The sequence below is a fragment of the Pituophis catenifer genome, unplaced genomic scaffold (assembly GCF_029215685.1).
Source record: "Pituophis catenifer annectens isolate HBS135680 unplaced genomic scaffold, rPitCat1.0.hap2 SCAF_8, whole genome shotgun sequence".
In the NCBI taxonomy this organism is placed as follows: Eukaryota; Metazoa; Chordata; class Lepidosauria; order Squamata; family Colubridae; genus Pituophis; species Pituophis catenifer.
Window position 1 is genome coordinate 75,056,199 of NW_027256888.1, and position 23,833 is coordinate 75,080,031.

Consider the following 23,833-nt stretch of genomic DNA (forward strand, 5'->3'; position numbering starts at 1 on the left):
GCAGGGAGAGCTGCCACTAAGGCAACAATCAGATAAAAGTGGCCTGAGCCCTAGAAATTAAGTTCCTTGTTTTAGGGAGAAGGGCAGCTATACAAATTTGAGAAATAAATAGATAAAATTCATCTGAGTAAACGTCTTAGGCAAGCCCTCTATAGTTCACACAAAGGGAGGGAGGCAGGAAGCACATTCAGACTTGCAAAATTATGTTACTAAAGGTTTACAATTAAACTAACACCGACCAACAATGGCATTGGTTTCTTAATCTGCCTTCCAGGCCTGATGGTGCAGAGAATCTCCATTCCCTCCCCACTCCAAGGGAAGGTTACTGCAAAATCCCCATTTCCTCCCAATTAGCTGGGACTTGGGAGGCAGAGAATAGATGGGGGCGGGGCCAGTCAGAGTCAGAATTGGTCAGAACCTGCTGAAACCCACCTCTGCTTGGTTAGTTGCAGAATGCAAGAATGACTCACCTCTGAACTTGGCGTGAGTTTTGAACTCAATGACCAGCCGACCATCATCTCGGATGTAGATCCTGATTATCTGCAGTTTGGCCGAAAGGACGCTGTCCGTCTGTATACCTGAAGGAGAGAGAGAGAAAATGCCAACAGTCTGGGCTTCCTCAACTAAGTATCAATCAATGTGGATAAGTCATCACATCGCCCCGTTCCCTCGGTTGGAGTCCACTTCTAGTAGGAGGCAACCAAAGAAGTTCTCAAGAAGCCACTTGGCCAAGCTGAGGGAAAGTTAGGATCTCAAGGGTGCTATATTTCACCCTTTCATCCCGTGTCATGGAAAAAATAAAACTAACCCCGTACCTGTTCTCCAGAGAATGGTGTCATAGAAGAAGGAAAACTCCATCTCCGTGTGATGCTCCAGAGAGGCCCAGCCTCTGGGTGCGGTTACGTAAACGTAGGAGACGTAAAGTGGGACATGGACTGTCAAGAACGATTGAGCAGAATCCCGAACCTGTCACCACAGAAGGAAAAAGTACTGTACGGTGTTTACATACCATCCGGCCTTTTTATATAACAGAGGGACTAATCTGGTCATGCCTCTCCATCCAGCCCATAAGGGCCCCTGCTTTAAAATTTAGGCTTTACTATCTCTAGCCTTCAATTCCATAATTTGCTTTTAAATCTTGGACACGGAGATGCCTTGGACACAGAGATGGATGACGTATAAATAATAATAACAATAACAATAAAATAAAATGATAAGAAAGAAAGAAGAGAGAGAGAGAGAAAGAGAGAGAGAGAGAGAAAAAAAAAGGAAGAAAAAGAAAGAAAGAAAGAAAGAAAGAAAGAAGGAAGGAAGGAGGGAGGAGAGAGGGAGGGAAGGAAGGAAGGAAAGAAAGGGAGTAAAGAAGGAAGGAAAGAAAGAGGGGAGGGAGGGAGGGAGGGAAGAAACAAAGAAAGAAAGAGTGAGAGAAAGGAAGGGAGGGAGGAAAGAAAGAAAGAAAGAAAGAAAGAAAGAAAGAAAGAAAGAAAGAAAGAAAGAAAGAAAGGGAAAGAGGGAGGGAGGGAGGAAGGAAGACAGACTTTATTTTTTTTTCATTCACACAATCGCCAAACTATTTCTTTCCCTGTTCGGGAGAGGGAAATTTAGAAGCAATAAAAGAAGATGAAAATCTTATCGTTTTACTTAATTGCTGATTAATAATAAGTATGCATGACCAGGCCCTCTTATCTTTCCCTGGTAGCAGATGATAATGATTATGATTATAATTATAATTAGGGCACTGCGTAAAGAGGTTTTTCAGAGCTATTAATATTGCAGGGAAATCTAGGTCCTTCATCCCCTGAATAACACAGAAGCCTTTTTCTGCATTCTGCTAAAATTGGAGCCATGCTTGGGGGCTGCACACATATATCCCACATCTCCGTACTTTCCGTCGTGCACTAAAGCCCTTTCTGTTTCGCCAAGCCGGGCTGGCATAAATTTTCAAATTGTCTAAATTCTATGCTGATGATCTTAACTGATGAGCCAAATTGGTTTAATTATTTTAAATTGTTTTTATTTCACATTATCTGTATGTTATTCTGACTGTTCACCGCCCTGAGTCCTTCGGGAGAAGGGCAGTATAAAAATTAAATAAATAATAATAATAATAATAATAATAATAATAATAATAATAATAATAACAACAACAACAACAACAACAACAACAACATAGTACTAGCAGTTAGACTTATATACCGCTTCACAGTGCTTTCCAGCCCTCTCTAAGCAGTTTACAGAGTCAGCTTATTGCCCCCAACAATCTGGGTCCTCATTTTACCGACCTTGGAAGGATGGAAGGCTGGGTCAACCTTGAGCCAGTCGGGATCGAACTGCTGGCGGTCGGCAGAGTCAGCCTGCAACACTGCATTCTAACCCCTGTGCCACCACAGCTCTTACCCCTGAATGCCCCCTTGAACAGAAAGGGAGGTCAACCTCCATTCAATTAAGGCCAGATTCTTCACACACAAGGCAGCCTCTGATCATGCACAGACTTCTAATGGGTGAACCAGAGAGTGGAGTCAGGGAAGGCCTGGTGCAGATGGACTTCGAGATGACAGCCATCCTTTGGCCACTTCCTCCCTTGTTTTATTTATTTAGTTATAAAATTTCATGGCTGCCCGTCTTACCATGAGGTAACTCTGGGCCTGCTTACAGAAATTTAAAAACAACAACAACCATCTACATTAAAACCTGGATAAATTAAAACCAGAAATTAAAATCAAGGACATGTGGGGAGAGCGGGGACGGAGTGAGGGGGAGATGGGATCTGTTCATTGGTGGGATCCTTCCGGTTTAACAACCGATTCGGTGATTCTGTGCTTTGCGCAAGTGCGCAATTCAACAAAAAATCACCTTCCGCGTTAGTGCTAGGGAATTAAAACAGCTGAGGCATGGCAATCCGCTCTGCCCCGCTAATCAGCTGCGAAGATAAATGTAAGTGAAGTGCAGGGGTGGGCTGGCGGGCGGAGCTGATCGTCAGAGCTACCGATTCGCCCGAACCGGTAGAATCCCACCCCTGGATCTGTTATTACTCAATCAGCCACCTCCATTGCGCTGTTCCCCCACTGGGGTGGACTGATGGAGCCAGGTCTTTAAGCCCGTAGGAAAAGAGAGGAGGGCCGACCTTATAATGTGCAGGTGGGGGGCAAGATGTTCCAGAGGGAAGAAGCAACAGCAGAGAAGGTTCTCCTCCTGGACCCCGCCAACCAGAATCGTCAGGTTGATGGGGCCCGTAGTATGCCTCCTCTGACAGCACGGGTGGGAATGGGTCAATCCCAGTGGGGTGGGACGGTCCCTCAAATAACCTGGACCGGGGCCATGAAGGGTTTTCAAGGCGATCACCAATGCCTTTAGCTGTGGTTTTAACAGGGGTGTCAAACTCAAGGCCTGCGGGATGCTTAGATTTGGCCCGTGGGACCACCCTGGAAACAGCGAAGGACCGGCCCACAGTGCCTCTGCCAGCGAAAATGGAGCTTGGGAGGGCTGCGGCGGCCTCCTGCAGCTCCGTTTTCACTGGCAGAGGATTGCAGGAAGCTGTCGCAGCTGAAAACAGAGCTCGGGAGCCCATTTTCATTGGCAGAGCACTCAGACCACCGCAGGCGCCCCTGACACGAGTGATGTCGAGCTGGCCACGTCCACCTTGGCCACGTCAACCCCAGCCCCCCAAGGTCAAACACAACCCTGATGCGGCCCTCAATGAAATTGAGTTTGACACCCCTGCTCTTACGCATTTAGGAGAATCCATGGTCTTTAATCCCTTGATTAGAGTTGGGATGGTGGAGGTGATGGAACTCTAGTCACTAGAGAAAGGGTAGTCAATGGGTGATTTCTAAATTTTGTGCAATTCCCTCCCTGGATGGCAATCTCGACCTGCCTTTGCCATTATTAAAGAGGGCATCTCCAGCTGTAGGGAGTATAGAGCAGGGGTTCTCAACTCCCAACTCCGTCGCACGTTAGGAACTGGGCCACATAAACCACAGACAAGTGAACAAAGTTCCATTTGCCTGTGTGAAACCATCTCTCCCCACCCCTTCTGCCACCTGCAGCGCCTGCCAGTCTGTGGAGCCAGAAAAGTTTAGAGGAATTGCTTTGAAAGAGAGGGAAGATTCATTGCGAAGGCCATGATCAGATAAGGCTTGAGTCCAGACAGCTCCACCCTTCCAAAATGACATGAAGATGAACGAGAGAGGAAGGGAATTACAATCAGACTTGCAAGATTCCGTTACTAGGGCTGTTCTAGTTAAAGTAGCTTTAGGTCTACATGGTGTCTGTTTCTTGGTCTGATCTGATTTCTAAGGCTCCAACGAAGTTTTTCAGGGACAGCAATGGCTTCATGGACAGGAATGGGATAGTTTTACTGTTTGCGAAGTTGCTTCTGTTTCTAAAATGCCAAACGACTAGAGTTATAGAATATATAGAAAGGGACCTTGGAGATCTTCTAGTCCAACCCCCTGCTTAGGCATTTCAGACAATCTCTTCTTAACAGTTTCCAGTGTTGGAGCATTCACAACTTCTGGAGGCAAGTTCTTCCACTGATTAATTGTTCTAACTGTCAGGAAATTTCTTCTAAATCCTAAGTTGCTTCTCTCCTTGATTAGTTTCCGCCCATTGCTTCTTGTCCTGCCCTCAGGTGCTTTGGAGAACAGCTTGACTCCCTCCTCTTTGTGGAAGCTCCTCAGATATTGGAACACTGCTATCATGTCACCCCTAGTCCTTCCTTTCAGGGTTATCTGCGAGACCGCCTTCTGCCGCCAATAGCCTCCCACCGACCGGTTCGCTCGCACAGAGAGGGCCTCCTCAGGGTGCCGTCGGCCAGACAGTGTCGGCTGGCGAACCCCAGGGGGAGAGCCTTCTCTGTGGCAGCACCCGCCCTCTGGAATGACCTACCCCCTGAGATACGCACGATATCAGACCTCCGGACTTTTCGTCGGGCCCTGAAAACACACCTATTCCATCTAGCTGGGCTGGCTTGATCCCATCCTCTCAGTTTTAATAGAATTTGGTTTTAATTGGGCTGTTTTTAATATTTTGGGCCGAAATTATTTAATTGTTTTTTAAATTGTTTTTAAATTTTATATGCAATGTTTTATCTTGGCTGTACACCGCCCTGAGTCCCGCAGGAGAAGGGCGGTATAGAAATAAAATAATAATAATAATAATAATAATAATAATAATAATAATGATAATGATAATAATAATAATAATAATGATAATAATAATAATAATAATAATAATAATAATAATAATAATAATTAAAGTAGACCTACCCAATTCCAGCGACCGTCCTTTATATGTTTTAACCTCCAGTCACGTTCTATGATACTTCAGGTGAATTTACACTAGGAACCAACATGCCAGTGTCATTTCTGTGTATCCCGTATAAAAAGCATTACCTGGAAGTCTGCAGTGACGGATCCTCCACAGACATCAATTAACTCTGTCATGTCATAGTATGCGTCAAATGTCCAAATGCAGCTCTTCAGGTTCAAGTGTTTGTAGAACTGGATAGTCTTTGGTTCTCTCACGCTGGGATCAAACTGGTATGGCCGGTCATATCCAGGGCCCAGAACGATATTATTGTACGTCACTTCATCTAGAAATCCAGCTTCTGGGTTGGAAGTAAAGAAATGCAGAGCAAAATTTCAATAATACTTTAGCCACGCTGAACCTAGAATTCCTGGGATATATAACAGAACTTGGAGGTTCTCTAGTCCAACCTTCAGCTCAAGCAGGAAACCCTATACCAGGAGTCTCCGACCTTGGCAACTTTACGACTTGTGGACTTCAACTCCCAAAATTCCTCAGCCAGTGCATGCTGGATGAGGAATTCTGGGACTTGAAGTCCACAGGTCGTAAGGTTGCCATTCCTGACAAATGGTTATCCAACATCTTCTTTAAAACTTCCAGTGTTGGAGCATTCACAACTTCTGGAGGCAAGTTGTTCCACTGATTCATTGTTCTAACTGTCAGGAAATTCCTCCTTAGTTCTAGGTTGATTCTCTCCTTCATTAGTTTCCATCCATTGCTTCTTGTCCTGCCTTCACATGCTTTGGAGAATAGGTTGACTCCCTTTTCACTGTGGTAACCCTTAGATATTGGAACACTTCTATCATGTCACCCCTAGTCCTTCTTTTCACTAAACAAGACATACATATGTTTTAGCCTCCAGTACCCTAATCATGGGGACGCAGTGGCTCAGTGGCTAAGACGCTGAGCTTGACGATCGAAAGATCGGCAGGTCAGCGGTTCAAATCCCTAGTGCCGCGTAACAGGGTGAGGTCCTGTTACTTGTCCCAGCTTCTGCCAACCTAGCAGTTTGAAAGCACGTAAAAAAAGCAAGTAGAAAAATAGGGACCACCTTTGGTGGGAAAGTAACAGCGTTCCGTGCACCTTTGACGTTTAGTCATGCCAGCCACATGACCACGGAGACGTCTTCGGACAGCGCTGGCTCTTCGGCTTTGAAACGGAGATGAGCACCGCCCCCTAGAGTCGAGAACGACTAGCACATTTGTGCGAGGGGAACCTTTACCTTTACCTTTTACCCTAATTGTCTTTGTTGCTCTTCTCTGCACTCTTTCTAGAGTCTCAACATCTTTTTTTATATTATGGCGACCAAAACTGGATGCAATATTCCAAGCGTGGTCTTACTAAGGCATTATATAAAGTGATGGTAACAGCAAAGTAACAAAATATTGAGGATTTTGACAGCTCTGTGACAAATAAACAAGCGAGCAGCAGCTGTTTCCAGACCCAGATCTAAACTGATCATTGGACACACAGAATATTAGAGCATCTAATTTTACAGAACGTTGCAGCTGTTGATTGACTAACTGCTATCTCTCTTTTATTGCTCTTGGTGTATTATTACCAAGCTCCAAGTAATTAGATAGGCTATCTTACAGTCATTTAATAATGACAGGTGGGACAAGGAAGAACACTGCAGGGTTTTTAAAATAAAAATAAAAATGCACTCAAATGTACCCGTTTCTTCTGCAAGACCAGGATTATACACTGTTTTGAAGACGAACGTCTTACCCGAGATGCCTTTAAGATCTTGGATGCTGACTATATTGGAACAGACGTGTTGGTGCCTATAAATGGATTCTGACAATAGGAAATGCAAGTTGTGCAGAGGTCTGGTGGAAATCAGGGGGAGCATCCCATCCTGGTGTGGAATTTGCACCGAGATGTGGATTCTGGAACAACACAGAAAGGCAGAAATGTGACGGTTATGTTAGATAAGGTCCACACACTGAAAGAATATTGAGGTTACAATAGTGGCCAAAATTGTGGCAACCTTTTGGGAAAAGTGTATTTTCTAAAACTAGCTAATAACACCACTTTGGGGGGGCAGTAGTTCCATAAAATTATATATCAATGGAAAGGTAATAAAGAATGTAATGCAATAACTTTTATGAAGGATTTGCTATTAGAATAGCAGTTACAATATAAAGAGGAAAACTGAAACATGTAGAAAAAACGAGATATACAAAAATTATCCCCATGTCAGTTAATACTTAGTTGGGTAACCTTTAGCATGAATTATGGCCTTACAACGTCTTCCCATGGAGTGGACCAAGCCTTTTAGTTCTGCAGCTGTTATCATGTGAAACCAAGATGGAATGATGGCTTCTATTAACTGGGTTTTATTGCTGGGTCGCTTCTGACTAACAACTGTCTTTAGTCGGCTCCATTGATTTTCATTTGGGTTAAGGTCTGGGCTATTCCCAGACCATTCCAGCAGTGGAATATGAAACTCCCCCCCCCCCAAAAAAGTGGAATTATTAGCCATCAAACCTCAAAAATACACTTTTCCCAAAAGGTCTCCACAATTTTGGCCACTCCTGTAGACATATTAAACTCTAATCAATAAGCCAGCTGTTTGGAGGTTTTTTTGGTGCTATTCAACAGGTAACTTTTGAAGTGGGCTTTCTTGCTTTTTTTTTTTTCCTTGAAGACGTTTCGCTTCTCATCCAAGAAGCTTCTTCAGTTCTGGCAGAATGGTGCGGGATGGAAGGATTTATATCCTTTGCAGTCATTAGCACTCTGAAGTTTGGTAGTTAGCTCTCATTGAGACCACTTAACAGAGTGCAAATGGGTATGGGGTCTTCTAGGTATTCCTAAAAGGACTGTGTTATATACAGGAGATAGGTGGTGTTGTATATAGGTAGTCCTCAATTTATGACCACAAGTGAGCCCCAAATTTATGTTGCTAAGCGAGAAATTTGTTAAGTGTGTTTTGCCCCATTTTACGACTTTTCTTCACGTAATATTTGTTAAGTGAATCACTGCAGTTGTTAACTTAGTAACACAGTTGTTCAATGAATTTGGTTTCCTCTATTGACTTTGCTTGTCAGAAGGTCGCAAAAGGGGATCGTAGGACCCCAGGACACTGGAGCCGTCATAAATATGAGTCGGTTGCCAAGCATCCGAATATAAATCACGTGACCCTGGGGATGCTGAAACAGTCATAAAGTGAAAAATGGTCGTCAGTCACTTTTTTCGGTCCCGTTGTAACTTTGAATGGTCACTAAGCAAACTGTTGTAAGCTGTAATAGGTGGTCATGGACAACCAACAGGCTGATTGAGAATCCCAAAGAACTAAGGCAGTGACGGCTAATCTTTTCGGTACTGAGTGTGCCGAATAATAGAGCGTGCACGCAGAATAGAATAGAATAGAATAGAATAGAATAGAATAGAATAGAATAGAATAGAATAGGGTAGGGTAGGGTAGGGTAGGGTAGGGTAGGGTAGGGTAGGGTAGGGTAGGGTAGGGTAGGATAGGATAGAATAGAATAGAATAGAATAGAATAGAATAGAATAGAATAGAATAGAATAGAATAGAATAGAATAGAATAGGAATACGGTACGGTACGGTAGGGTAGGGTAGGGTAGGGTAGGGTAGGGTAGGGTAGGGTAGAGTAGGATAGGATAGGATAGGATAGGATAGGATAGACTAGAGTAGGGTAGGGTAGGGTAGGGTAGGATAGAATAGAATAGAATAGAATAGAATAGAATAGAATAGAATAGAATAGAATAGAATAGAATAGAATAGAGTAGGGTAGGGTAGGGTAGGGTAGGGTAGGGTAGGGTAGGGTAGGGTAGGGTAGGGTAGGATAGGATAGGATAGGATAGGATAGGATAGGATAGGATAACAGAGTTGGAAGGGACCTTGGAGGTCATCTAGTCCAACCGCCTGCTTAGGCAGGAAACCCTACACCACTTCAGACAAATGGTCATCCAACATCTTCTTAAAAACTTCCAGTGTTGGGGCATTCACAACTTCTGGAGGCAAGTTGTTCCACTGATGAATTGTTGTAACTGTCAGGAAATTTCTCCTTAGTTCCAAGTTGCTTCTCTCCTTGATTAGTTTCCACCCGTTGCTTCTTGTCCTGCCCTCTGTGGGCACGAGCGCCGTTGCCAGCTGCTCTTCCAGGTCCTTTCGCGCGCATGTGCGCCAGACAGCTGGTCCCGCGTGCATGCGCACCAGCAAGCTGCTTTCTTTTGGGTTCCAGCGGCCGCATGAGAGAAGCTGGCCTGTGCGCTGGACCAGCTTTCCGCTGCGCACGCGCACGATGGAACCTGGAGAAGCAGCTGGCAACAGCTCACATGCCCACAGAGAGGGCTCTTCATGCCACCTCTGGCACACGGACAAAAGGCAACTGAATTTAAGAGTGAACTGAATCTGTTTCATCCCCATTCAAATTATTGCAGATTGTGTTTTCCTCCTTTACACAATTTGGAACAACGCATACATTCTTCAAGATGCCGGTAAAAGAAACCCCATATTTAGATAAATATTTTCTCTGCATTTTTCCCCTTATAAAATGAGAGAGAACTGGAGAAGAAGGGAGACCTGAGGAAATTATTAATACAGCAAACTTAAGGAAGGGAAGTTTGAAAATAACATCTAGAGGGATTTTCGTTTTGCCGTTTTATGATCCTTGAAAAAAAAAATCTGACAGGTTAAGTGTGTTTAATGTAACACATTAATCAAATCTTTTTTTTTTCCCTCTGACATTTGCTTCAACATTTTATCACCTCAGATATTCTGCTTTCCCTCTCTTTTTTTTCTCCCTTAGCTAAAACGATTTAAGCAGCATCGTTCCATTATTGGACTGATTGGTTAATGCTAAGAAGAAGAAAAAAGAGGAAACAATTGGAAACAGATAACATATTTCTTATTTTGATCTTTCCTGCATTAATATATTTGCAAAAAAAAAAATGTAGACATGTCACTTCTGTAGTAAATAGTAATTTGTTATTGGTTCAGTGTCTTTCCCCTTAATTGTCTACAATACAAAGTTGGGGTTTATTCCTGACTAACGAAAGTTATAAACACAGGTAGTTCTTGACTTAGAATCATTAGTTTAGTAACCATTTGAAGTTACAATGGCACTGAAACAATAGACTTACAACCAGTCTTTGCACTTACAACTCAGTGGTGAGTTTCAACATTTTTTTACTATCGGTTCTGTGGGTGTGGCTTGGTGGGCATGGCAGGGGAAGGATACTGTAAAATCTCCATTCCCTCCCCAATCCAGGGGAAGAATACTGCAAAATCCCCATTTCCTCCCAATCAGCTGGGACTCGGGAGGCAGAGAATAGATGGGAGCGGGGCCAGTCAAAGTTTTTACTACCAGTTCTCCGAACTACTCAAAATTTCCGCTCCCGGTTCTCCAGAACTGGTCAGAACCTGCTGAAACCCACCTCTGTTACAACTGTTGGCCTACACCTTTAATTGCGTTGCTTAGCCATGGAGGTTCTAGCGCCAACTGTGGTTCTAAATTGAGAATTATCTGTAAGGAAGGCCTGTGTAAACTTTTATCAAAACAAGGACCTCTGATTCTCTTAACTGTTATATCATAACAGCTCCCACCTATAAATCAAAGTTTGTTCTTGGCTTGTGATCCTGGCTTGTTAGAGAGAAATCTAAATAAGGAACTTGGTCTGAATAAAATGTTAATGGATCTACAAATAGCCCCATGAGTCTACTACTACCATGTTTCCCCGAAAATACGACCTAACTTGAAAGTACATCCTAGCTTGATTTTTACATGTGTGTTGTGGCTCCGATCACCAAGCCTGTGTTATCAGCAGGAGAGAACTCCGAGAGTGAAGGAGAGGAGTTGGCAAGGCCTCCCTCTCTAGGACCCTCCTCTCTGGCAATGCCTTCGGTGTCCGCCGAAGGGCAAGAGATAGGACCGGGGCCAAGCACGTCCACGCAGCCACAGATGGACAGTGATGAGGGTAATGAGTCTTGGCTGGATCCACGCCAGCGTCGCAGAGATAAGCGCTCGCAACAGAAGAAAAGGCGTGCCCGAGATTAGGCTGAGTCACTGGACCACACCCCACAGGATATAAAAGGGAGCGTGGTGGCCAGTCAAACCTTGTGACGAACAAAGCTGAAAGCTTCCACGCCATTCTGCATTGCCGGACTTTTGGCTATAGACTTTGCTGGATTATCTCTGGACTTGATTGACTCTGTAATTATTGAGCTGTTTCTTTTGATGTATCAGAAGTGGGGAGAAGTTATCTCTCCTCTTTGTAAATAATAAACTCTTGGCAGGCAGCCACTAGGTTGTTGCCAAGTCCCGTTATCAAAAGGAAAAGGATTTTGCCGGCTGGTTTGGTCTTTAACTCTTGAACGTCTGTTGGTGTGTGTGTGTGCGTGTGGTTGGGGACAGAACAAGACCTGGTGCCTTTTTTGGTGGGAAAAATATAAGATAGGGTCTTATTTTCAGGGAAACACGGTATCGAAGAAATAATTAAGTTATGCAGGATAACGGAGCTAACCAACCCTTTGTCCCCGAAAAGCCAGATTTTACGAGAATAGTAGCTCTGTGTTTCTTGCTTTTTACCTGTTAGGATGTTCCTTATGTTTTACATCCAGGTATTTCAAGGTGGCAATGAAAGATTGAGCCTGGAACCCCCGGGCTGTGCCAGCCACCACAGGGGTATGGCAGATGGCGCTGTCGGTCCCAATGGTGACTATATTACTCCGTAGGGGAGTGCCCACGTGGCCGACTTTATCCACGGCTTTGGTCACGCACCGTACGTGGAATCTCCGGCTGAAGTAAATGCTGTCCAGCACCTGAGAGGAAGAGGAGGAAGAAAAGAGAGAGGGGGGAAGGAAGATGGAGGATGCTGAATCCTGACTAGGTGGCTCAGTGGCTAAGACACTGAGCTTGTCGATCAGAAAGGTCGGCAGTTCGGCGGTTCAAATCCCTAATACAGGTCTCCTGCGTGAGCAGGGGGTTGGACTAGATGATCTCCAAGGTCCCTTCCAACTCTGTTACTATGATTACTGTGAATGGGTATGAGCCAGACCTTAGCCCTCAGGAATCTTTCCTGTTATGATTATCGTACATTGTCTTTTCGTTTGCTGACATTAAATGAATCATGGCCTTACCACCTTTTTTGGGGGGGGGGGAGGTCATTAAGTGAATCACCGCAGTCATTCAGCAAACCCAGCTTTCCCCCATTGACTTTACTTGTCAGAAGCCAGCTGGGAAGTTCATAAATGGTGAGGTCACCTTGGGATGTTGCATAATATCTGCCTAACACTCCTTATTATTATTTTCCCACAACCACAATCCTGTGAGGTGGGTTGGATTGAGAAAGTGTGACTGGCCTAAAGTCACCCAGCTGCCTTTCATGTCTAAGGGAGACTAGAACTCACAGTCTCCTGATGATTGGCCCAAAGAAACTAATCAAGGAGAGCAGCAACTTAGAACTAAGGAGAAATTTCCTGACAGTGAGAACAATCAACCAGTAGAACAACTTGCCTCCAGAAGTTGTGAATGGTCCAACACTGGAAGTTTTTTATTTTTATTATTATTATTATTAATTTAATTTGTATCCCGCCCTTCTCCCAGAAGGGACTCAGGGCGGTGAACAGCCAAAATTAAAATACATACAATACAAAAGTTAAGATAATTAAAAGAGATTAAATCAATCGGCCTCCCAATTTAAAACCCCAAGTCTATAAAATTTAAAAATCCCATTAAAAACCATTTAGGCTAGGCCGGCTTGCTGGAATAAATAAGTCTTCAGGGCCTTACGGAAGGTCCGGGATCAGTCGTATTCCGGGAGGAAGCTCATTCCAGAGGGCGGGTGTCCCCACAGAGAAGGCTCTCCCCCTGGGGGCCGCCAGCCGACATTGCTTGACCGATGGCACCCTGAGGAGGCCTTCTCTGTGAGAGCGTATTGGCCGGTGGGAGGTTATCGGTAGCAGCAGGCGGTCTCGTAGATACCCTGGCCCTAAGCCATGGAGCGCTTTAAAGGTGAGAACCAACACCTTAAAGCGCACCCGGAAGACCACCGGGAGCCAATGCAGCTCGCGCAGGAGAGGTGTTACATGGGAGCGCCACGTCGCTCCCATAATCACCCGCGCGGCCGCATTCTGGACCAGTTGGAGCCTCCAGGTGCTCCTCAAGGGGAGCCTTAAAGTTTTAAAGAAGATGTTGGATAACCACTTGTCTGAAGTGGTGTAGGGTTTCCTGCCTAAGCAGGGGGTTGGACTAGAAGACCTCCAAAGTCCCTTCCAGTTCTGTTCTATTCTATTCTGTTCTGTTCTGTTCTGTTCTGTTTCTACATAGAGCAAGTCGGTTAATATGATAGATTAAATGATTGCTGTTTTTTTTTTTTTAGATCACTCTGTAATTGGACATTGGCAATTTGAAAGGGGCATGAAAGCAGAACCTGCCCAGGACAGGTTACAAAATAAAATTGGAAAACAACAGAAAAAAAAGGGAAGTGGCAAAATAGATGCACAGGAAGGAAGTGGCATTAGCAAAACTGACAAAGAATTTGCAATTATTTCAATGATGTGCCCTTGGGATTACTGATTAGAAAGAGAATGGATTGTTTCTCACCGGAGAAAGCATGCAGAATTTCATTCGTTTCTTGATGTTTAGCTACTTCTAATTCACCATATAACTCCTAATTTATTTGGTGGCATTTAAACTTGCAGAATGTCATCGTAACCTGTATTCGAAAGTGGTTCAGGTCCAGCCAAATCCATGCCCCCTTATCAGGGGTGGGCTGCTGGAGGTTCACAGGGGTTCGGGAGAACCTCTAGCTAAAATTTTGTGTAGTTCTGAGAACCCTCAAATCACACTCCTGGCTGGCCCCGCCCATCCTGCCCCGCCCTTCCCAGGAATCCCCATGCAGCCCGTTTTGGATGCAGGTAAATGCAGGATGTGTGCGGAGGCTCGGGGAGGGTGTAAAAAGGGCTTACTGGAAGTTTGGGAAGGCCTTCCAGAGAGCCTTCGGAGCCTGGGGAGGCCGTTTTCGCCTTTCCAGAGGCTTGAGGAAAGCCTCCGGAGCCCGGGGAGGGCAAAAACGCCAGCCCCACCATAGTGCAGGAGGCCAACTAGGCCACACCCACCATGGCCACACCCACTCAGCAACTGGGCAGACAACCCCTTGCTAAAATTTTTGAAGCCCACCCCTGCCCCTTATCCTTCTGATGATATTGATTTTAATTGATATGTTTTAAATTACGGGTCAAATTCTATTTAATTAGTTTTAAATAATTATTTTAACTTTTGTACAAATGTTTTTATTTTGGCTGTTCACCGCCCTGAGTCCGAAAGGAGAAGGGTGGTATACAAATTTAATAAATAAAATAAAAAATAATAAATAAATAAATAAATAAATAAATAAATAAATAAATAAATAAATAAATAAATAAATAAATGATAACTGCTCGGCACAATTCTCTATACCAGGAATGTCAAACTCAATTTTATTGAGGGCTGCATCAGCGTTGTGTTTGACCTCGGGGGGCCAAGTGGGCGAGGCAGGGGTGGGCATGGGTAGGATGGGTGTGGTCTACTCGATGTCCTGAGCCCTCTGCCAGCAAAAACGGAGCCTGTGCATGGACCGTCTGGGCTCCGTTTTCGGCTGCAACGTCCTCCTGCAGCCCTCCCGAGCTCCCTTTTCACTGGCAGAGGGCTGCAGGAGGCCGTCACAGCTGAAAACGGAGCCCGGGAGGGCCGCACACAGCCCTCCCAAGCTCTGTTTTCACTGGCAGAGGCACCATGGGACAGTCCTTCACTGTTTCCAGGGCAGCCCCGTAGGCCAGATTAAGCACCCCACAGGCCGGATCTTACCACAGGTCTTGAGTTTGACACCCCTGCTCTATACCTACCATGTGATTGACACTGGTGAAGGGGGTATTGTCCGTAATGGTTTCAAAAGGGGATCTGGCTCCATTTCCATCGGTGGGGGTAGCCACTTCCCAGCTGAACTGTATGGAGGACTGGTTGATCCCAGCCTCACCACATCGCTCCTTCATCACCGAGTACTTGGGGAAGTGAGAATCGCAAGGGGTAACACAGACCAGGGGGTAGCCTGGAGATGGCGACTTCTTAGCTCCCGTTGTGGTTTCTTCCTCAACGTGGTCGTACTCCGACAGCGTAACCACCTGCAGGGACAACGAAGGCAGAGCAACAAAGATGATTAGGGGCCTGGAGGCTAAAACATATGAAGAACAGTTGCAGGAATTGGGTATGTTTAGTTTGATGAAAATGAAGACTAGGGGGTGACATGATAGCAGTGTTCCAATATCTCAGGGGCTGCCACAAAGAAGAGGGAGTCAAGCTATTGTCCAAAGCACCTGAGGGCAGGACAAGAAGCAATGGATGGAAACTAATCAAGGAGAGAAGCAACCTAGAACTAAGGAGACATTTCCTCACAGTGAGAACAATCAGTCAGTGGAACAACTTGCCTCCAGACGTTGTAGGTGCTCCAACACTGGAAATTTTAAGAAGAGATTGGACAACATTTGTCTGAAATGGTGTAGGGCAGTGATGGTTAACCTTTTCGGTGCTGAGTGCCCAAAGTGCATGAGCATACGCGCAAATGCATATTCGCATGCCAGAACCCCCAAGATGCAATATGAGCAGCCCCCCCCACATGTGCATGCGCCCCACCCTCCCACACTCCATTTTGGCTTCCAGGTTGGTGCAGAAGGCTTTCCAGGCCTAAAACGGAGTGCAGGGCCCCCCCCCCCGCGCTTCATTTTGGGCCTGGAAAACCTCCTGCACCAACCTGCACCCCCCCGCGCATGCGCCCCGCCCCACTGTGCATGCACACCTGCATCCCCACATGCGCCCCGTAATTTACATCCCCAATCATGCCCGTTCCCCCCTCCCTCCAGGGTGTGTCATCAATCACATTCGCCAATGGGCAATTTCACGAGTTGTAGAGATCACTCGCCTCCAGCTGCTGTAAGTAACCCTAGGATACAGCCTTGAGAGAGATAAGTCTGGAATGTGCATCTGTGATTGGCTGCCGTGTCATTTCATCAGTTTCCTATCCCCCCCCTTCCCTATGGCAACTCAAGAGCAGGGCCAGGGATGTTTTGCGAGTTAGCAGAAGTGTAGTAAGGTGGGGACTACCTGTGGTGTTTTGAAACCTCCGTGGTGGGTGCATCGAAATGTGGAAATGGACACAGACTTTCCGCAGAATAGTAATTCCCACAGTTCAATTCCCACATTTTAGCTTGGGTCAATACGGGCAGTACAAATAGAGAGCAGTGACTCTCAACCTTAAGTCCATACTTTTTAAAGTTGTCAAGGGTGTGAAAGATTAGTACGGGGCCTTGAGAGATGCCACCATTTTAGAAGATGTGAAGGATTATAATTCCAGGCCTTCCACCCCACCGCTGTCTGGCACTTCAGGAGAATTATGGTTCAATAATATCTGAATGCCACCTGGCCTCACTCCTGATTTAAGGTTTTAGAGGAGGTTAATTCAGATCATTCTAAATTAACGTTGTGTAAAACAAACGGAATTAAACTACCTAACGCCAAGGACCAAGGCCTAGTTACCAGCCCATTGCCTGTATACCAGGGGTGTTTTACTTACAGAGATTTTTTTTCTTGATTTACAGAGCAAAAATTATGACAAATCCTCACAAACTGCTGGATGAAACCCTATTTATCATCTGCATGCACAGGCCGGTCTTTATTTATTTAATTTGGTGCCTTTAAATCAATCCTGGTGACTGCTTGGATGAGTCCCTGCAGTTTTCGTAGCCAGATTTTTCAGAAATTGCTTGCCATTGCTTCCTTCCCAGGCTGAGAGAGAGAGGGACTGGCCCAAAATCACCCAGCTGGGTTTCATGGCTAAGGCAGAACTAGAACTCACAGTCTCCTGGTGATTGGCTCAGAGTTACCCAGCCGGCTTTCATGCCTAAGGCAGGATTAGAGGATTAGGGTTCACCGTCTCTTTTAGATTAGTCCAAAGTCAACAAGGTTGTTTCATGCCTAATGCTAGAACTCACAGGCACCTGGTTTCTAGTCTGCTGCCATGACCATTATATCACATATCTATGACAGATTTGGGTCACTCCATAAAAAAAGCACCTTAGAATCAACTCTTAGCTCATAATTCGAGTTAATGTTTCTTACTATAGGAGGAGCTGGTAAAATGAGGCTTCCGGCTGCTTCTTGGTCCAAAATGGTCACAATTGTGGTGGTGAGGTCCCCCAAAACGGCTTCAATGGGATCATCTGGACCCAAGACCAGAGAAAAGGATTCGTGCCACTCCCGGTCTTCATTGGACATGATCTCCACTTTAAAGAAAACGTGATCCACACCTGCAGGAAAGAACATAAACGTAAGCAAGTTACCGTTCGACAGGACTTTAAATGCACCCATGGGGAATCATTCTATCTATCTATCTATCTATCTATCTATCTATCTATCTATCCATCCATCCATCCATCCATCATCCATCCATCCATCCATCCAATCTATCTATCCATCTATTCTCTATCCATCCATCCAATCTATCTATCCATCCATCCATCCATCCATCCATCCATCCATCCAATCTATCTATCCATCAAATCTATTTATTCATCTATTCTCTATCCATCCATCGAATCTATCTATCCATCTATTCTCTATCCATCCATCCAATCTATCTATCCATCTATCCATCCAACCATCCATCCATCCATCCATCCATCCATCCATCGAATCTATTTATCCATCTATTCTCTATCCATCCATCGAATCTATCTATCCATCTATTCCCTATCCATCCATCGAATCTATCTATCCATCTATTCCCTATCCATCCATCGAATCTATCTATCCATCTATTCTCTATCCATCCATCGAATCTATCTATCCATCTATCTATCCATCTATCATCCATCCATCCATCCAATCTATCTATTCTCTATCCATCCATCCTATCTATCTATCTATCTATCTATCTATCTATCTATCTATCTATCTATCCATCTATCTATCCATCTTCATCCATCCATCCATCCATCCATCCATCCAATCTATCTAATCTATCTATCTTTCTATCTATCTTTCAAATTTATATGGCTCTCCACTCACTCTCAGTGTCTCTGGGCAGTTTCCAAAAATAAAATAAAATAAAAACCCAGTATACAACAATGAAAACAATAATCCCTCACCCCATCACTCTGGCAAAAGCAATCAGTCAAAGAAGCCACTTGATGGGCTCCATCCCACTCAGGGTTCCCTTTGCCATGGTTCCTTAGCAAAACCTGGGGCTTTGCGAAAGAGTGTCAAAGTGGGGGCCGGTTTAATATCGGGGGAGGGAGGGAGCCACCATGGAGAAGACCCGTCTCACCAAATATACCTCCTTAGAAGAGGGAACCTGAAATATTCCCTGCCTCCCTGCTCTGGTGGGTTGGGTGGATGTAACCAGGGAAAGATGCTGCTTCAGATAACCTGTCAGAAAACCATATAACAGAATAACAGAGTTGGAAGGACGTTGGAGATCTTATAGTCTAACCGCCAGTACAAGCAGGAAATCCTATACTATTCCAGATAAATGCTTGTCCAATCTCTTCTTAAAAACTTCCAGTGTTGGAGAATTCACAATTTCTGGAGGCAAGTTGATCCACTGATTAATTGTTCTCAATGACAGGAAATTTCTCCTCAGTTCTAAGTTGCTTCTCTCCTTGATTAGTTTTCATCCGTTGTTTCTTCTCCTGCCCTCAGGTGCTTTGGAGAATAGCTTGACTCCCTCTTCTTTGTGGCAGCCCCTGAGATATTGGAACACTGCTGTCATGTCTCCCCTAGTCCTTTTTTTCATTCTAGATATTCCCAATTCCTGCAACCGTTCTTCATATATTTTAACCTCCAGTCCCCTAATCATCTTTGTTGCTCTTCTCTGCACACTCTCCAGAGTCTCAACATCTTGTTTTATATCGTGGCGACCAAAACTGGATGCAGTATTTCAAGTGTGGTCTTACCGGAGCATTATAAAGTGGTATTAACACTTCACGTGATTTTGATTCTATCCCTCTATTAACGCAGTCGTGTACGGCTTTAAAGGTGACAACCAGCATCTTGAATTGGACCCAGAAGCAAATTGGCAGCCAATTCAGCTCCCGCAAGAGAGGTAACACATGTGCACACCTGGGCCTGCACAAAACCATATGGACTGCAGCATTCTGCACCAACTGGAGCCTCTGAATAGTTTTCAAGGGCAGCCCCATGTAGAGTGCATTGCAATAGTCAAGACAGGAGGTAATTAGGGTTAAGGCTGTTCCCACTAAAACATTCCTCCTTAAACTTGGCATTATCCCGATGAATTCTAGGGATTCAAGATCCCAGAGTCCCAATACATCTGGAGATGCTTGGTTGGGGAAGACTCCACTAACCCCTTGTGATAAAAGCAAACACAGTTTTATTATTATATTATTATATTATATATTTCTATACCGCCTTTCTCCCGTAGGACTCAAGGCGGTGTACAGTCAAGAAAAATATAGACACACAAACATCATAAAATTGCTAATTAAAATTATTACTTAGTTTGGTCAATTAAATAAAACCCAGAATTAGATAACATTTAAAAAATCATTCACATGTTCGTATGTTTAGCCCTGCCTGTTGGAACATCAGGGTCTTGAGGGCACGGCGGAAAGCACGGAGATCAGGGATATTCCGTATCTCAGGGGGCAGTTCATTCCAAAGGGTTGGAGCCCCCACAGAGAAGGCCCTCCCCCTGGGAGTCGCCAGTCGGCATAATTTGACTGACGGTACCCTGAGTAGTCCCTCCCTGTGAGAACGAACTGGTCGGTGGGAGGCTATTGGTGGCAAAAGGCGGTCTCGTAGGTACCTAAGTCCTAAGCCATGCAGAGCTTTAAAGGTGATAACTAACACCTTGAATCGCACCCGGAAGACCACCGGGAGCCAGTGCAGCTCGCGTAGGAGAGGTGTTACATGGGCGTAACGAGCTGCGCCCATAATCACCCGCGCGGCTACGTTCTGGACCAGTTGGAGCCTCCGGGTGCTTTTCAAGGGGAGCCCCATGTAGAGAGCATTACAGTAGTCCCTACGGGAGGTAACTAGGGCATGAGTGACTGTGCGCACTCATCATTTATCCCCACATCATCATTTCTCCTTTTTTTAATATACCACGCAACCTGACTGACTGACTGCCTGGCAGGTTTACTAACTGATGCCATGAAAGGATAAATGGTGCCTGTCTGACTTTAATAAAAGCCCACGATCCAAATATACTGCTGGTGTTCCTGCTTTGCAGGCATGATTTTTTTTTGGGGGGGGGGGGTTCTTCCTCGTGAGCGCAGAGTTGCTGATCTTGCTGGATTTTGGGTAGGACCTACCAGGATTGTGATGGACAGCTAGTGCAGAAAAAGAGATAGCAAAACTTGCTCCCTGGAAAAAAAAAAAACATAGGAGAACAGAAGTTGTAGGTAGCCGGAAAGCTGGAAGGAGAGGAACCGTGGAGGAAGTGAACCAAGGAAATAAGAAACAGGTAATGAGGGGCCTGCATGGATAAATGATGAGCTGGAGAGCAGATGTTCTTTCTTTCAACTGCTGCAGGGGTGGGATTCAGCCGGTTCGGACCAGTTCAGGCGAAACAGATGCTAATTTTATACCTGGTTCACCGAACCGATAGTTGCAAGGACTGGCTGGCCCCGCCACCTTGCCCCTCCCCTCCCAGAAGTCTCCACGTAGCCCGTTCTGGATGCCAAGTAAGTGCAGGGCCCACTTGGAGGCTCTGGGAGGATGAAAAATGGGCCTACCGGAAGTCCGGAAACAGGCCCGTTTCCGGCCTCCAGAGGGCCTCCGGAGCCCAGGGGAGGCCGGTTTTGGCCTTCCAGAGGCTCAAGGAAAGCCTCCAGAGCCTGGGGAGGGCGAAAACGTCCTCCCCGCTGTGATACAGGAGGCTGAGTAGGCCATGCTCATCATGGCCACGCCCACCCAGCAACCAGGCAGAGAACCGGTTGCTAAAATTTTTGAATCCCACCCCTGAACTGCTGGAAGGAACATTCATCCAGACTTCCTTGAATGAGCTTGAGTGCCAAGAATTAGGGGACAAAAATACAGAACCCTGAAGTCCTCTTTTCTTATGAGGGAGTCCCTGAAAAGGTTTTGAACAAGATTGTCCAACCTGGAGTAACTTTAAGACTTAACAAAGTAACAGAGATGGAAGGGACCTTGGATGTCTTCTAGTCCAACTCTCTGCTCAAGCAGGAGACCCTATATAATTCCTGACAAATGGCTGTCCAATCTCTTCTTAAACAGTGTTGGACCATTCACAACTTCTGGAGGCAAGTTGTTCCACTGATTCATTGTTCTGACTGTCAGGAAATTTCTCCTTAGTTCTAAGTTGCTTCTCTCCTTGATTAGTTTCCACGCATTGCTTCTTGTCCTGCCCTCAGGTGCTTTGGAGAATAGCTTGACTCCCTCTTCTTTGTGGCAGCCCCTGAGATATCGGAACACTGCTATCATGTCACCCCTGGTCCTTCTTTTCATCTAGACAACGTGATGTCTGTTTGTTTGGAGATATAAAAGACAAGTTTAAATTTTGCAGGCAGCTATTAGGTCTCTTATCTGTGTCTTAAAGGGACTCCGGGGTTCTTCTAGTTGCGGTGAAGACTTAGTGGAAGTCCCACTGATTTCCCCAAGCGAGAGGTCAGCATCCCATTAACTTTTTCATTGAAATGAATGGGAATTTACTGCACTTCTTCTCTTCTCTTCTTGCTCCAGTGCGTTCTGCAGGGATTTCAGGAAAGACGTGGAAAGCCAAACCTTTGTACCAAGGAAACAGATGGGGAAGATTTAGAAGCCGCAAGATTGCTACGGTCTTAAGGGGCAGCGAGAAGGATTAGCTTCACGAATTGACACAAAGCAATCGGCTAAATTTCTGTGCCTTTGCTTAAAAGGGCAGAAGGATTTTTAATTCTTTTTCTGGACTTAGGAGCTTGTTTGTTGCATCGACAGATCCACCAGGGGGCAGAGGCGATAAACACAACAGGCAAACCAACATCTTCGTAGTCCTCGACTTACAATCATTCGTTTAGTGTCCGTTCAAAGTTACAACAGCACTGAAAAAAAGTAACCGAGCACCGTTTTTCGCATTGATGACCGTCGCGGCATCCTCATGGTCAAGTGATCAAAATTCGGTTGCTCGGCAACTGTCGTGTATTTATGACGGTTGCAAAGTCCCAGGGTCATGTGATCATTTGTAAACTTCCCAGCCGGCTTCTGATGAGCAAAGCCAACAGGGGAAGCTGGATTCACTTAACAACCACACGATTCACTTAACAACTGCAGCGCTTCGCTTAGTGACACAGCGAAAAGGTTATAAAATGAGGCACGACTCACTGAATACCCGCCTCGCTTAGCAACGGAAATTTGAGGCTCCTTTTTGGTTGCAGGTTGAGGACTTTTCTGTATTATAAATCTGACAGAGTCCAATTCATTCAATCCATATATAAGAAAACTAAGATCATGGCATCTAGCCCTCTCAATTCCTGGCAAATAGATGGGAGAAAAATGGAGGTAGTGACAGATTTTATTTTCCTGGGCTCCAAGATCACCGCAGATGGGGACTGCAGCCAAGAAATGAAAAGATGCTTCCTCCTGGGGAGGGAAGCTATGGCAAAGTTAGACAGCATTCTAAAAAGCAGAGACATCACCCAGCCAACAAAAGTGCGTATAGTCAAGGCTATGGTTTTCCCAGTTGCAATGTATGGCTGTGAAAAGCTGGACCATAAGGAAGGCTGAGCACCAAAGAATGGAGGCCTTTGAACGATGGTGCTGGAGGAGACTCCTGCGAGTCCCTTGGACTGCAAGGCGATCAAACTGGTCAGTCCTAGAGGAGATCAACCTTGACTGCTCTTTAGAAGGCCAGATCCTGAAGGTGAAACTCAAATATTTTAGCCACCTAATGAGAAGGAAGGACTCACTGGAGAAGAGCCTAATGCTGGGAAAGATTGAGGGCAAAAGAAGAAGGGGATGGCAGAGAACGAGGTGGCTGGATGGAGTCACTGAAGCAGTCGGCGTGAGCTTAAATGGACTCCGAGGGATGGTAGAGGACAGGAAGGCCTGGAGGAACGTTATCCTTGGGGTCGCGATGGGTCGGACACGATTTCGCAACTAACAACAACAAATATTACCAGGGCTAAACTTGAGAACTCGGCTCTTTGGGTAATAATCGATTCCAGATTGAGCTGAGCCATCCCGGGTGCTGCAGCGAACTTTCGAGGTCCTGTTTTGATCTCCTCTCCGGATCACTTTGACATTTAAGAAGCCAACGCCTTCTGGCCCAGGAGGTTCACGAACCTGGTACCCAGCTTCTTCAAACTCGATGGTGGGAGCTGGAATTAGGGAGGAAGCCGAAGGGGGAAAAAAAAAAAAGACCTTGGTCAGGTTTCAGACATGAGGAACATTTTAGCTCAGGGGTCCCCAACTCATGGGCCGTGGCCAAGTACTAGGACGTGGCCCGTTTGAAACCAGGCTACACAAGCAGCGTGCAAATGTGCACAGCTCCACTTGTGTGAGGGCAGGGA

The 23,833-nt window shown here is 45.4% G+C and overlaps 1 protein-coding gene across 1 annotated transcript in view; it reads right to left on the reverse strand.

Moving 5' to 3' along the window:
• The window catches only part of FRAS1 (Fraser extracellular matrix complex subunit 1), a 294,939-nt gene that overhangs the window by 19,371 nt on the left and 251,735 nt on the right, over positions 1 to 23,833 (reverse strand). The window contains exons 59-66 of the mRNA XM_070949170.1: positions 23,441 to 23,641; positions 17,424 to 17,611; positions 15,158 to 15,433; positions 11,862 to 12,094; positions 7,036 to 7,196; positions 5,394 to 5,608; positions 816 to 966; positions 471 to 578 (exon numbers count right to left, since the gene is read on the reverse strand). Of these exons, the coding sequence (XP_070805271.1) occupies positions 471 to 578; positions 816 to 966; positions 5,394 to 5,608; positions 7,036 to 7,196; positions 11,862 to 12,094; positions 15,158 to 15,433; positions 17,424 to 17,611; positions 23,441 to 23,641 (1,533 nt within the window). The remainder of the gene's footprint in view (positions 1 to 470; positions 579 to 815; positions 967 to 5,393; positions 5,609 to 7,035; positions 7,197 to 11,861; positions 12,095 to 15,157; positions 15,434 to 17,423; positions 17,612 to 23,440; positions 23,642 to 23,833) is intronic.